This window comes from Hypomesus nipponensis, chromosome 8 (genome assembly GCF_054491055.1).
Source record: "Hypomesus nipponensis isolate SF chromosome 8, ASM5449105v1, whole genome shotgun sequence".
NCBI lineage: Eukaryota > Metazoa > Chordata > Actinopteri > Osmeriformes > Osmeridae > Hypomesus > Hypomesus nipponensis.
Window position 1 is genome coordinate 6,449,974 of NC_140368.1, and position 12,892 is coordinate 6,462,865.

The following is a 12,892-nucleotide window of genomic DNA, read 5'->3' on the forward strand; positions in this document are numbered from 1 at the left end:
CCTGCTGCCAGCCTCAGACAGATGTGAAGCCCTCCCCACGTCTCCCCACGTCTCCCCCACTCTCCCTTTGCCTAAATCAGGGAAAGAGAGGGGGATCAGAGCCTAAAAGCCCTGCTGGCGGACCTAAGCCTGGTCAGGGGCTAATCCGCTGTCTGCTAATAGCCCTTGATGATATATGCAGTGCAGCTGTGGCAGGAAGGTAGGCCAACAGCTGTGGCACACAGACTGATTATCAGATTTTCCTCTCAGACGGCAAACAAACCCAACAAACAAGCCAGCGAACCAAATGCACCAAAAACACAAACACACCCCCTCCACCGCCCCAACCCCCCCGTACCCCCGCTGTGAAAGAGGAAAACCCACAACAGATTGGAATTATGGCTTGGAGATTTCTTAAGGATTTCTTTTTGGGGTAGACTTGAGTCTTAGTAGGGTTAGATGATGGCTTTGTTCTGGGGCTGTGTGGGTTAGATGATGGCTTTGTCCTGGGGCTGTGTGGTGTCGGTGGGGTGCCATGGATCTGGTGGGTGTCCACCACCACCACTGAAACAAAGAAACTCCAAATCTGCTTTGCTTCATTAGCAGTTGTTTTCCATTGAATAAGCATCCGCTTGTTTATTATCTGTTTTGTGTGTGTGCTGAGGTGTGTGTGGTGTATTTGTGTGTGCTGAGGAGATTGTGTGTGTGGGCTTAGGTGTTTGTGAGTGTGTGTGTGTGTGGGCTGAAGTGTTTGTTTGCATGCTAGCATGTGTGTGTGTGTGTGTGTGTGTGTGCTGAGGCGTGTGTGTGTGTGTGTGCGTGCTGAGGTCTGTGGCCTTCCTCCAGGATGGCCCTGAGGACCGCAGAGACAGGGTGACTCACTGATGCATACTCTTCTGCCTTCAGGCATAAACACTCCAGCGATGTCTGAGAGCAGAGCATGGATGGTGTTATGCCCTGAACCGTGTGTGTATGTGTGTGTCGTCTTTTCCGATGTGTGTGTGTGTGCAGTGTGTGTGTGTGTGTGTGTGTGTGTCTGTATTTAGACCTATGTATTGGCTAAGTGTCTGACTGATGTGGGACTGTGTGTATCAGCTGGGCACTTGATACGGTCTTTCATCTGAAGAGCTGAACATGCCTACCAGCGGAGGGCTACATGGCTCTGACACAGTGTTACACAAGCTAGCTTCAGCAGGATCATATTGTTGGCTTGGAGTCATGGCAGACCAAAGGATTTCAGCTGTAGCAGTTCTCTCAATGGTTTCAAGTGAGTACATCTGCTGTGGCCATATCCACAACAGCGAGGGTGAAGTCTGTTGGAGAGAAGTACATTGTAACAAGTTTGGTGCTAGTTACTATGACTCGAGTGTGTTGTGTGAACACAATAGCCGGCTGGAGTGGACTGTATGTACACCTGTGGTCTGGTGGAAGGGCTGCACTCCGGAATCCCATAAAAGCTGAAATTGGAGACGTGTCCGCAGAGGACTCCAAAGGAATGCTGTTAAAGTGCAGGGCTCCGGAACTCTGGCCGAGAGGGTTAGGCGACCATGTGGTGAGGAGCTGAACGTTCAGCTTCACAGGGGATGACAGAAATATGCCACTTCTGATTGGCTGTTTTATTGTGGTGCAGGGTGGGGTTGCAGATTTGTCCGCTGCCATCCCAAACTTTGAGGGTTGGCTAACCAGGTCATTACGTGTCAGACATGTAAATTATCTTGAAAAAAAAAGGCAAAAAAAAAGATGGCTAGCAATGCTTGTTTGTCCACCCAGGCAGCTCCCATTTCCTCCTCTGGAGGCTAGGAAGCAGAGGTGAAAGACCTATCAGCCAATCACAGATAAGAGAGATCTGTGATAAAGCAGAGGTGAGACCTACCAGCCAATCACAGATAAGAGAGATCTGTGATAAAGCAGAGGTGAGAGACCTACCAGCCAATCACAGATAAGAGAGATCTGTGATAAAGCACCCGGCCGCTTTGAAACGTGCCAGGGTTTGTTTGTAGCCGGTGGGGTTTGTATTAGCATGCCGTCGCGTCGTCTGGGTTTATACATTGGCAAACGGTGTATGGCAAAGTATTTTCAACATTTACCACCAGAAGGTTGTTTACCTTCCAGCTTATAGGGATTGTCAGACTTCAGGTTCAGCAGGTTTGTTGAAGGTTGCTGGCTACTCATTTCTACAGTCGCTCAGTTTGTTGCTGAACAGTGTTTTAGCTAAACAAACAGCAATGAGGTGTGATCAGAGGGGTACCATGCAAGCATCTGGCCGTCTTGGTTATGGATTGGGATGTGAGACACTTGCTCCAGAGAGAAGCAAACAAGCCTCTTCAGGTCATTTCTTAACTGGGTAGTTGGTATCCTATTTCATCGCGATCTTTGTTGTTGATAGGCAGACGTGGTTCCTTCATCAACATAGAAAAAGGACAGAGAGTGTGAGATCACACTGGAGATGAATGTCGGGTCTTTTTGTGGTTGTCTGACACTCTTGAGGTTGATGTTTAGCGCCTGAGAGCCCTCGCTACTCTCCTACTGTTTCTATTTTCACTGGGCTAGGTGGAGCGGCTTCTGGTGACAGACTTGGTCTTTATGCTTTCATCGTCTTTCTCTCAGGCACCTTCCCTCTCAGTCCGGCTCAAACTTCTACTTCTCCTTTTCACTTCTCATCCTCACTCCTCCTTTTATATCTATTAGTAATATGTCGAGGTTGATGTGTGAAATGATGAAATGAACACCTTCATTCACCCTTCTGTCACAACATCTGTCAACTAGCCTCTGAATGTCACACCCTTTTTGCAGACCAGAAGTTGTCCCTTTCTTGCCCCAACCAGAACCAACCACATACAGCATAGCCGCCTTGCATCAGGTCGCAATGTTTTGCTTCTATGCAAAGCTGAAAGAATACTGGTGATCCATCCATAGAAACATACGTATGATGCTTGCATTCGCACGTGTGCTTGTGAACCCTCAGGTCTGTCGAAGATGGCAAACCTTGCTACAGTCAACCCAGCCGAGGAACCTTTCTCTACAGCCTTGTCTTCTCTCTTTCCTCCCCTCCTCCTCCTGTACTCTGCCTCCCTCCTTGCCAACACCAACAGCCATGACAGACTTAGCCTCTCACACCCTCTCACTCTCTGTGTTGGCGGCAGTCTAATCCCTAAGTCAGTTAGAATCACAGCGTACCTATTGACCCTGTTGCCTAAATAACCCTTCGCCATTACCCATAATCCTTAGTAGTGTTAGCTTGCTCCCTCAGAGACCTGTTCCTTATCATGGGAGGCGTTTCTTTGTCATTTAAAGGAAAGCCATTTGCTGTTATGCAACATTGAAATCATTGAAATCATTTTATCGTTGTGTCAATGTGAGAGAGGGATATTGCAGCCTGACCTCAGCTACTTTTGGAAGTGTTACATCCTCCCATTTTCATTTGAAAGTTCAGGTCTCTCTCTCTCTCGCTCTTTCTCTCGTGCTTCAGGCCAGTTAAAGGGATGTTCACTCGTTTCCTGCCAATGAAAACTCTCCACCCTTCCTGTTAGAGTCCAGAAAATCTTCTGTTAAAATACACTTTAAGTGCTAACTGTGTTTGTTTGATTACCACCTACGGACAGAGGCCTTTAACACTGCATACGTTTCTTTTTTTGTATTTTAGATATTCATCTAAGCAGACAGACAGTTAACTCTCAACAACTCCTCTATAGTTGCTTGTACTTCCAAAAAATGAAGAATGTGGTACTGATGTGTGAGACTGCTAGCTATATCACATCTCCGTGGTAACCACCCTTCTGTCTGCCACGAGTGATCTTATTCAACCCGGGAGAAGAGACAGGGAGAGAGGAGAGAGACAGAACTGGGTTTAATGAGATAAGGAACAGGGAGAGAGAGAAAGAGAGATAGGAGGACTAATCCTGCAGAGAAAATGACTGGGAACAACACAGTACAGCTATGAATCACCTAAAAAGAGCACAACTTCCCGGCTGCTGGGAGAGTTTATCATTCGTCAGTTGACAGGACCCTGTCTGTCATCTCATTGGACAGGGACCAGGAAGTGACTTCCACTCAGCGACAGGCCCAGCTCCTTCCTGTTTCCTGGGGAAGGCTGTCTGCAGAGTTAGGATAAGGGATCAGGCAGGAAGTGTGAAGAGACAATCCTCCTGGGGACACTGCAGTCAGACACCCCAGTACCCTTCACCCCCAGCCCCCCAGCCTCCAAGTGCCTTGACCCCCCACGCCCCACCCTGCTCGGGTCAGACCTGCCTGGGGCTTAAAAACATTCTGACACTCCCACGTCAGAGCTACTCAACACGCGGAACTCACAGAGGGTTCTGGAAATGTAATGTTTCTCCTTGTATCAGAATAAATGAATTAAAATCGCCTCCTGCTGGAGTAGTGAAGGCTTGGAACAACGTTGGAGGCCCTGGGCCACTCACCCCTCCCACTGGGTCATTTCAGAGCTCCCTATTGGCTGTTGCTAGATTGGAACAAAGCATTGACTATATTGAATAGTTTGCAGGCTTTGAGAGGGCAGAGTTTTGATGCATTCTTGCTGGTTGCCACGGTGCACAGAGGACTGTGTGCCAAGCTAGCTGTGTTCAATTGATTTTATTCTGGCTTCAAATTCAGATTGCTAGTTGGTGTATGCCTCCTTCGAAATGTTTTCTGGTAACGCTGAAACATACAGTAGCCCACAGCAGATTACATTTAAAGAATTAAAAAATAATTTAAGAGATGTCACTTGTGTGGATAGTGGGTCTTTCTTTGGTCCGCTTCTTTGTACCGATAGTCCTGTTTGAACCCCCCCTCCCCCAAGCGTTGTCTCCAACACATTAGCAGCTTTCCCCTTCCAGCTAGAGCTCTGTGACTGTTAGGTTAGCGTGTTAACGCGTTTTAACAGACCAGCGCGCCTATGTTCTCCGCCGCTAATGTAAGAACATTCTGGTATCAAAGCGGAATATTTAATTACATGCAGCACAGACACAGAGCGGATTTGAGGTTTGACCTTTGGCGGGGGGTGCCAGCTGGTCCCAACGTGGCCTCCAGCCGGGCTCCGAGCTGCCTGCTGTGGCCTGGCCAGACTCTGGCCCCTGGCCTCCTTTCACAATCAGAATCAGAATGGGATTTATTTGCCATGAAAATTTGCACACACAAGGAATTTGCTTTGGCAGGAAGGTGCATACAGTAAACATATAGGAATCTGAAATTTAAATATGTGGTCTAACTATAATAAGGATACATAAACTAGCAATACTAACTTTCACCAGGCCTTCTTCTTCCCCTGTTTCCCTCCTCCTCTTTTCTTCTTCATATCCTCAGATACTCTTCTTCTCCTCCACTCAGCTGTGACCTGACCTGGCTAAACCCCCCCTCCCCCTTAAACTGGAGCATCTTTGCCTGCTGCACCTCATATTAATCTGACATGGATTACGGTTAAGGGGGGTTGGCGGGTGCTGATGACCTTGTCTGCATCCATGTTATCGGGTGTTTGGTAATCATTTCCTGGATTGTATAGACTCATATGCAACATGGAAACTGCTGTTACGAAATAAGCATTACTGAAGACTAGACTGGGTACAACACTTAATATCGTATAATGGTATTGTATGAGGTCATATACAAAAACCTTTCCATACACTGTGTGTGTGTGTGTATAATGACAGCAAGTCTGAGCATATGTTAGAGAGACTGTAGCAAGAAATGAGGCCTTGACCCCTCCTCCAGTGTGGGAGATCAAAGGCTTGTGGGCGGGGCCAGAGAGCCTGGGGGCAGGGCCAGTGCTGAGGCCGTAATGAGGGCAGAGCCATGCTAGCACCAGCCACAGCTACAAACCTCAAGGTCAGATTAATTACGTGGTGGAGTGTAATTAACTTGACGTTGTCCGTGCCTCCCCCATTCTGACCAGCGGAGCCTGAAGTAAAGCAGACTGTTTGTGTATTTATTGCCTTTATCAGTAACCATGGCAGAGTTACTTACTCAATTCATTGATATTGACATGGGGGAAGGTATGTAGTGGTGGCTGTTGTTTAGGCCTAGACCCTAGTGTTGCATGCTGAATGAGAAAAGGCAGTATCAAGAGAAGCCATGAATAATCAGGAGACTGTGTGTCTGTGTCTGGCTGTGTCTTGGGTCTTTGTCTGACTGTCTGGGTTTTTGAGACTTGGGAATCTCTGAAAGATCCAAATCACATGGTGAAGCAGCCATGTCTGATGGTGGACGATTTGATTTACTGATGATTGACAAAATAGTGCTGTGACTGTAGCATAGCCAGCAGCTGGACAACAAGCTGATACAGCCCCCCAGGCCTTTTCAGCGTCGGTGTGGGAGCCTGAGAGAAGCGGGACACCACAAGTCTCCTAATTGCACGCCCTGTTCAGAGAGAGGATGGCAGAGAGAGGATGGCAGAGAGAGGATGGGAGAGAGAGGATGGCAGAGAGAGGGTGGGAGAGAGAGGATGGGAGAGAGAGGATGGGAGAGAGAGGATGGCAGAGAGAGGATGGCAGAGAGAGGATGGGAGAGAGAGGATGGCAGAGAGAGGATGGCAGAGAGAGGATGGCAGAGAGAGGATGGGAGAGAGAGGATGGGAGAGAGAGGATGGCAGAGAGAGGATGGGAGAGAGAGGATGGGAGAGAGAGGATGGGAGAGAGAGGATGGGAGAGAGAGGATGGGAGAGAGAGGATGGGAGAGAGAGGATGGGAGAGAGAGGATGGGAGAGAGAGGATGGGAGAGAGAGGATGGGAGAGGTCTCACCGTGCTTAAAGCAACAGGCGTCCCTAACAGAAATAAACACCTGCTTCTAGTTTATAGTCTCCGCTGCCTTGTTTCTTCTGACTGAAATCGAGGAAATGTAACATGGTCACTCCAAAACACACATTGAACCACAGTGTTTGACAGTATCGCACTGTAAGATCCAGAGTCTGCTTCATAAACTCATGGATATTTACAGCATGGGAGGCTTGTTGTGTTTTGATCTTGATGTTCACCCTTCTTAAAGCCCGTAAATTTGATAACAACCATGTCTCCCTTTCTCTTTTTCTCCTCCTCTCCTCCTCCCTTCCCTCCTCATCTTGTCCTTGTCTCCTACCAGGCATTGGACCAGGACAGGACATCTCTGCAGAAGGTCAAGAAGTCAGTCAAGGCCATCTACAACTCCGGTCAAGGTGAGAGAGAAGGCCCTTATCCTGCAGTGACCGGGGCATTAGGGGGTGGGTTTGCTGGGTTGCAGTTTGTCCCGAATGGTTGTGTTTAGTCTGTAACTTGACAGGATGAGAAACACGGATGAGAATGTTCCGGGCGAGTTAAAAGTGACGGACTGATACTCACGTAGTCCTCCGTTGAGCTAATTAAAACAAAAATAGTCTGTTTATGTGTACAATAACATTCCTACATTCTGTATAGATTAAGCAGATAGTCAGATCCTCTCTCCCGTGATTAACTCTAGGGTTTACTTTCTGATCACATTTATGGAGTCTTTGGATAATAGTTGCTAATAGAAAAAATATATTTTATATGGAATATAAAATGTAAATATACTCTTGTGTTTTCTGACGGTGCAGTGTGGCTAGGGACTTAGGTTGCAGGTTTGTTCCTTTGCTGTAATGACAAGGGCAGATGGATGCCTCTGTGTTGATTGATGCCTGCTGCCGAGCTTCTTACACAAGGAGCTGCCAACACACACACACACACACACACACACACACACACACACACTCACACACACTGAGACACACTGACACACGTACACATTCTTAGACTCAGAATGGACCCACCAGCATCATCGCGTTAGATGTGACCTCATTTTACGGCGGTCTGCTTATACCCTCTGCCTCCCAGCCTCCAGGCCGCTACTGTACACTGTCACCACCAGGCCGAGGTCAATCTGCAGCTAGTTAGCATCACACTCCGAGCACAACTACCCTTCATTTATGAGCTGTCAGAGCACTCCCTTCAAACATGCTTAAACAACCCTCTATCCTCCTCTTCCTCTTTTTGCACCTTTTCCTCTCCTTGTCCTTCTGTCTTTCTCCTCCTCCTTTTCCTCCTCCTCCTCCCCCCAGACCACGTCCAGAATGAGGAGAACTATGCCCAGGCCCTTGACAAGTTTGGCAGCAACTTCATAAGCCGGGACAACCCGGACCTGGGCACGGCCTTCGTCAAGTTCTCCTCCCTCACCAAGGAGCTCTCCACCCTCCTCAAGAACCTGGTGAGTCCTCTCGGTCCTGGCAGGCTTCACAAACTAGGCTAACTGCCATGAAAAGAGACCCTAGTGCCGTGTCCTGTAGATTCAAAGGGAGATTGTTTTTATTGTATTTCTTGGGCCTAGAATGGAATGTGTGTGTGTGCGTGTCAAACATGGGGACGGGTCAATATTCCGCTGATAAGAACATTCACATTGATGTCTATATGGTGAAAGCCTACACTGACAAAATCATCAGACAGTTTAGCTGCCTGCGGCTTTATCTTCCCCCTGGACAGCCTGCTTACCGTCTGCATTCTTATCTGCGCCCTGTCCTTTCCCCCCCGGGCGTTTCTGTGGGGAACAGGCTCTGTGTGAGTCCTGAGTGAGTGATGGTTGCTGGAGGAGATGCTGGTCCCTCTCTCTTCCTGTGTCCGGCCTGGCACTGAGATTAGGCTCCATAAATACCCTGAGCTTCACGTCCAAGAGCCACTGTGTTCATGTGTGTGTGTTTGTGTGGGTGTGTGTGTGGGTGTGTGTGTGGGTGGGTGTTTGTGGAGGTGTGTGTGCTCCTCTGGAACCCTCTTCAATCAGCCACCTATTGGCACTGCCTACTGTAGGCCCCAGTAACAACGGTAAAAGAAAACTTTCCTAATGGCCTCACAATCCCTCATTCGTGACCTGTCTGTGTGTGTTTGTGTCTAGAGCATATATATTCTCAGGGTTCCCCAACTCATAATGATAAAAGGCCTTTCTCTGTTTCATATATCATAACCTTCGCTAACATTTGTAGCTCTGTAATAAAAGGAGGGACAGTTTATTAAGTGACGGCAGAAATACCACTGGTCTTGGCCAAGCAAATGCAGAGAGCTGGAGAGGAGGAGAGGGGCGGGCAGGCAGGCAGGCAGACAGTAGGACTGGCAAGCAGGCAGACAGTAGGGCAGACTGGCAGGCAGACAGTAGGGCAAGCAGACAGTAAGACAGGCAGGCAGGCAGGCAGACAGGAGGGCAGACAGGCAGGCAGACAGTAGGGCAGACAGGCAGGCAGACAGTAGGGCAGGAAGACAGACAGTAGGACAGGCAGGCAGGCAGACAGTAGGGCAGGAAGACAGACAGTAGGACAGGCAGGCAGACAGTAGGACAGGCAGGCAGACAGTAGGACAGGCAGGCAGACAGTAGGACAGGCAGGCAGACAGTAGGACAGGCAGACAGTAGGACAGGCAGGCAGACAGTAGGACAGGCAGGCAGGCAGACAGTAGGGCAGACTGGCAGGCAGACAGTAGGGCAAGCAGACAGTAGGACAGGCAGGCAGGCAGGCGGGCAGACAGGCAGGCAGACAGTAGGGCAGACAGGCAGGCAGACAGTAGGGCAGGAAGACAGACAGTAGGGCAGGAAGACAGACAGTAGGACAGGCAGGCAGGCAGACAGTAGGACAGGCAGGCAGGCAGACAGTAGGACAGGCAGGCAGGCAGACAGTAGGACAGGCAGGCAGGCAGACAGTAGGACAGGCAGGCAGACAGTAGGACAGGCAGACAGTAGGACAGGCAGACAGTAGGACAGGCAGGCAGAGATCAGAGAGGCGGTTAGCAGAGGCCGCAGGGTCAGCTCTTAGAGAGCACCAGCCGCTAGCAGGTGATTGATATTGACGTTGGCCGTTTACTGCACAGCCACTTTAGAAGCACATTAACGTCCATTAGGTTTTGTTTGTGTCCTGGCCCAGTGCTGTATGTGTCTCCGGGTGGACTTGGCCCGGGATGACAGGAACTCCGATCCTTATGTCTAAATGGCCTCCAAGAATCTGCTGTAGTAGTTGGGGCTGTGAATCTAAATAACAGACGTACTTTCTTAATTGAAGCCCCTTATTTGACAAGTCAACCGTGCTTGGCAAGACCTGGAACGATCATATCCTGTTTATGTGCCCATGTTCTTTAGTGTAGCCTGAACAGAGAATGACTCCAAAGAGGCTGCCAGCAATGTTACAGTAGTCACTTTCTAACCATTTTCCTCTGTCTCTCATCCCTATTTTCTCCCTCTCTGCTCCCCCCTCTCTCTGTCTCCTTCTCTGCTCCCTCTCTCTCTTTCTCCACCTGTGTTCCTTTGCAGCTCCAGAGCCTCAGTCATAATGTGATCTTCACCCTGGACTCACTGCTGAAAGGGGATCTGAAAGGAGTCAAAGGGGTAAGATTTATAAGAAAGGAATCTTTCTACCCCTCTGTTCTCACTGTTCTCACTGTTCTCACTGTTCTCTCTCACTCTCTCTCACTCTCTCTCTCTCTCTCTCTCTCTCTCTCTCTCTCTCTCTCTCTCTCTCTCTCTCTCTCTCTCTCTCTCTGTCTCTCTCTCTCTCTCTCTCTCACTCTCACTCTCACCTCTGTGTGTGTTCACCACACACAATCTCTCTCTCCTGCACACACACACACACACACAGTCTGTGTCCCTCTCTGTGTCTCCCCCTCTACTCCTCCTCTCTACCTCTTCCTGGCCCCTGTGGGAGGCCCCAGCATTAAAGCAGGATGGGAAGAGGACGCCCAGTCAGCACATCTCTCCATTCATCTCCCTCCCTGACTGTGTGTAAGGGAGGGAGGGAGAGAGCGGTGGAGAGGGTGTGTGGCGTGAGGGGGAGGGGGACTCTGGTGAACAGATCGCCCTGTAAATCTTGCAGGGGTAAACACGCGTCCTTGTGTTGTGCTTAGAGCGAGTGGCGAGTGCTCCAGATAAAGGGGTCATGAACCCGTGTGGTCGGAGCCAGCCAGGGGCGTGGTCACTGGGCCTTCAGGGATATCAATTGTGTGCCTGGCCAGAGCATGGGAAACGCAGTCCAGGAAGACAGACACAACGTTGCCTGCCCCCCCCCTCCCCTCCCCTCCTTCCTCGGTTGTCATAGTGAAAAGGGACAAGATCTTCACTTGTTGCTAATTTTCTAGATCCTTATTTAGGCTCCTTATCAGCGACCCTGTCTGTCACCATGGACAAAGTGACATTTTACCGCCTCTGCCATGAACAACTGTGCTTGACTCGGCACAGATACAGATGGGAGAGTAGAGTCTCTTTCTGCATCACCTCCCAATAATGTTGGCTGCTGTGGTATAGGGGGGCCCCTCTGGATCAGCAATGGATGTAACTCTGTCTCTCCCTACAGGATATCAAGAAGCCCTTCGACAAAGCATGGAAGGACTATGAGGCTAAGTTGTAAGTGTGTCTTTACGGAGAGATGTTAAATCTATTCGGTGGAAATATCTAGTTTAACTGATTGGTTGACTGATTGGGATGTATGGACGAACTGAGATTTGATTTGAGCCATTAAATTACAATATGAATCTAGTCCCTGGTATTGACTCTTACAACTTTGACCATAGAGCAGAAATACCAACCTCTCTCTCTCTCTCTCTCTCTCTCTTTGTCTCTCTCTCTCACCATTAGTACAAAGATTGAGAAGGAGAAGCGCGAGCATGCCAAGCAACACGGGATGATCCGCACGGAGATCACCGGGGCAGAGATCGCTGAGGAGATGGAGAAGGAGCGCCGCCTCTTTCAGCTTCAGATGTGTGAGGTCAGAGGCCAGTCCTGTTTTCCTCTCCAAGTGAGCTCACAATCCTTCCTTTGACCATGCCGAAGGCACGCTCTCTCTGAGACATGGAGCCCACCAGAAGGACTGGATCATGCTCTGTGTGTCTTCAGTGTGACAGCAGTTACAGTAGTTAAGAGGCCTTATCAGAGTGACTCTGACTGCTATCAAACCAATATTTATCAGTGAGCCTGCTTATCTGCCCCCAGAGCAACTGAACAAACTGCCAGTAGAGCTGTAGCACAATTTGCTTAACGCTGCCAGAGACGAGAAGCCATGGGTGGGCATGGACGCCCACACTTCTGCTCTCTCTCTCTCTCTCTCTCTCTTTCTCTCTCTCTCTCTCTCTCTCTCTCTCTCTCTCTCTGTCTCTGTCTCTGTCTCTGTCTCTGTCTCTGTCTCTGTCTCTGTCTCTCTCTCTCTCTCTCTCTCTCTCTCTCTCTCTCTCTCTCTCTCTCTCTCTCTCTCTCTCTCTCTCTCTCTCTCTCTCTCTCTCTCTCACTTTGTCAGTGTGTGATTAAAGGGACCCATGGGCTCGACCAACTGCTGCTTAGTGTAGTCTGCCTGCTGGCTGTGTGCTAACTTATAGAAATGTGTGTGGGTGGGAGAATATGTGCAGTACTGTATCTTTCCTCATTTTCTATGTTAGTCTCACCTATCTCTATTTCTCTTTCTCCCTCTCACTCCAACTTTGTCTATACATCTCTCACTTCTCTCTATCCCTCTGTTTCTTTCTCCTTCTTTGCCTTACTCCACCTCTATTTCTCTCTGCGTTACTCACACAGCCGATGAGAGAATCCTCTCCATCTTTCATCCCAGGCTAGGTTGCCAGGTTGGAGGAGGCGTCGTTCAGCCCCCTCCATTATCTGGCTGCGACCAGACTCCTCTCATTCACACACAGCCCCAGCACTCAGAGGCAGGCCTCTGCCTTCACAAGCACAGCACCCCTACACAGCACAGACCATGCCCCCATACAGCACACATAGCAGACAGCACCCCTACACAGCACAGACCACGCCCCCATACAGCACACATAGCAGACAGCACCCCTACACAGCACAGACCACGCCCCCATACAGCACACATAGCAGACAGCACCCCTACACAGCACAGACCACGCCCCCATACAGCACACATAGCAGACAGCTCCCCTACACAGCAGACAAAGCACACACAGCGCCCCAATA

The 12,892-nt window shown here is 49.4% G+C and overlaps 1 protein-coding gene across 3 annotated transcripts in view; it reads left to right on the forward strand.

The window, feature by feature from the left end:
* asap1b (ArfGAP with SH3 domain, ankyrin repeat and PH domain 1b) overlaps window positions 1-12,892 on the forward strand; it is a 37,762-nt gene that overhangs the window by 5,454 nt on the left and 19,416 nt on the right. For all 3 annotated transcript variants that reach the window (XM_084702574.1, XM_084702573.1, XM_084702572.1), the window contains 5 exons: window positions 7,052-7,124; window positions 8,022-8,167; window positions 10,244-10,318; window positions 11,280-11,329; window positions 11,561-11,690. In XM_084702574.1, coding sequence (XP_084558700.1) covers window positions 7,052-7,124; window positions 8,022-8,167; window positions 10,244-10,318; window positions 11,280-11,329; window positions 11,561-11,690 — 474 coding nt within the window. The remainder of the gene's footprint in view (window positions 1-7,051; window positions 7,125-8,021; window positions 8,168-10,243; window positions 10,319-11,279; window positions 11,330-11,560; window positions 11,691-12,892) is intronic.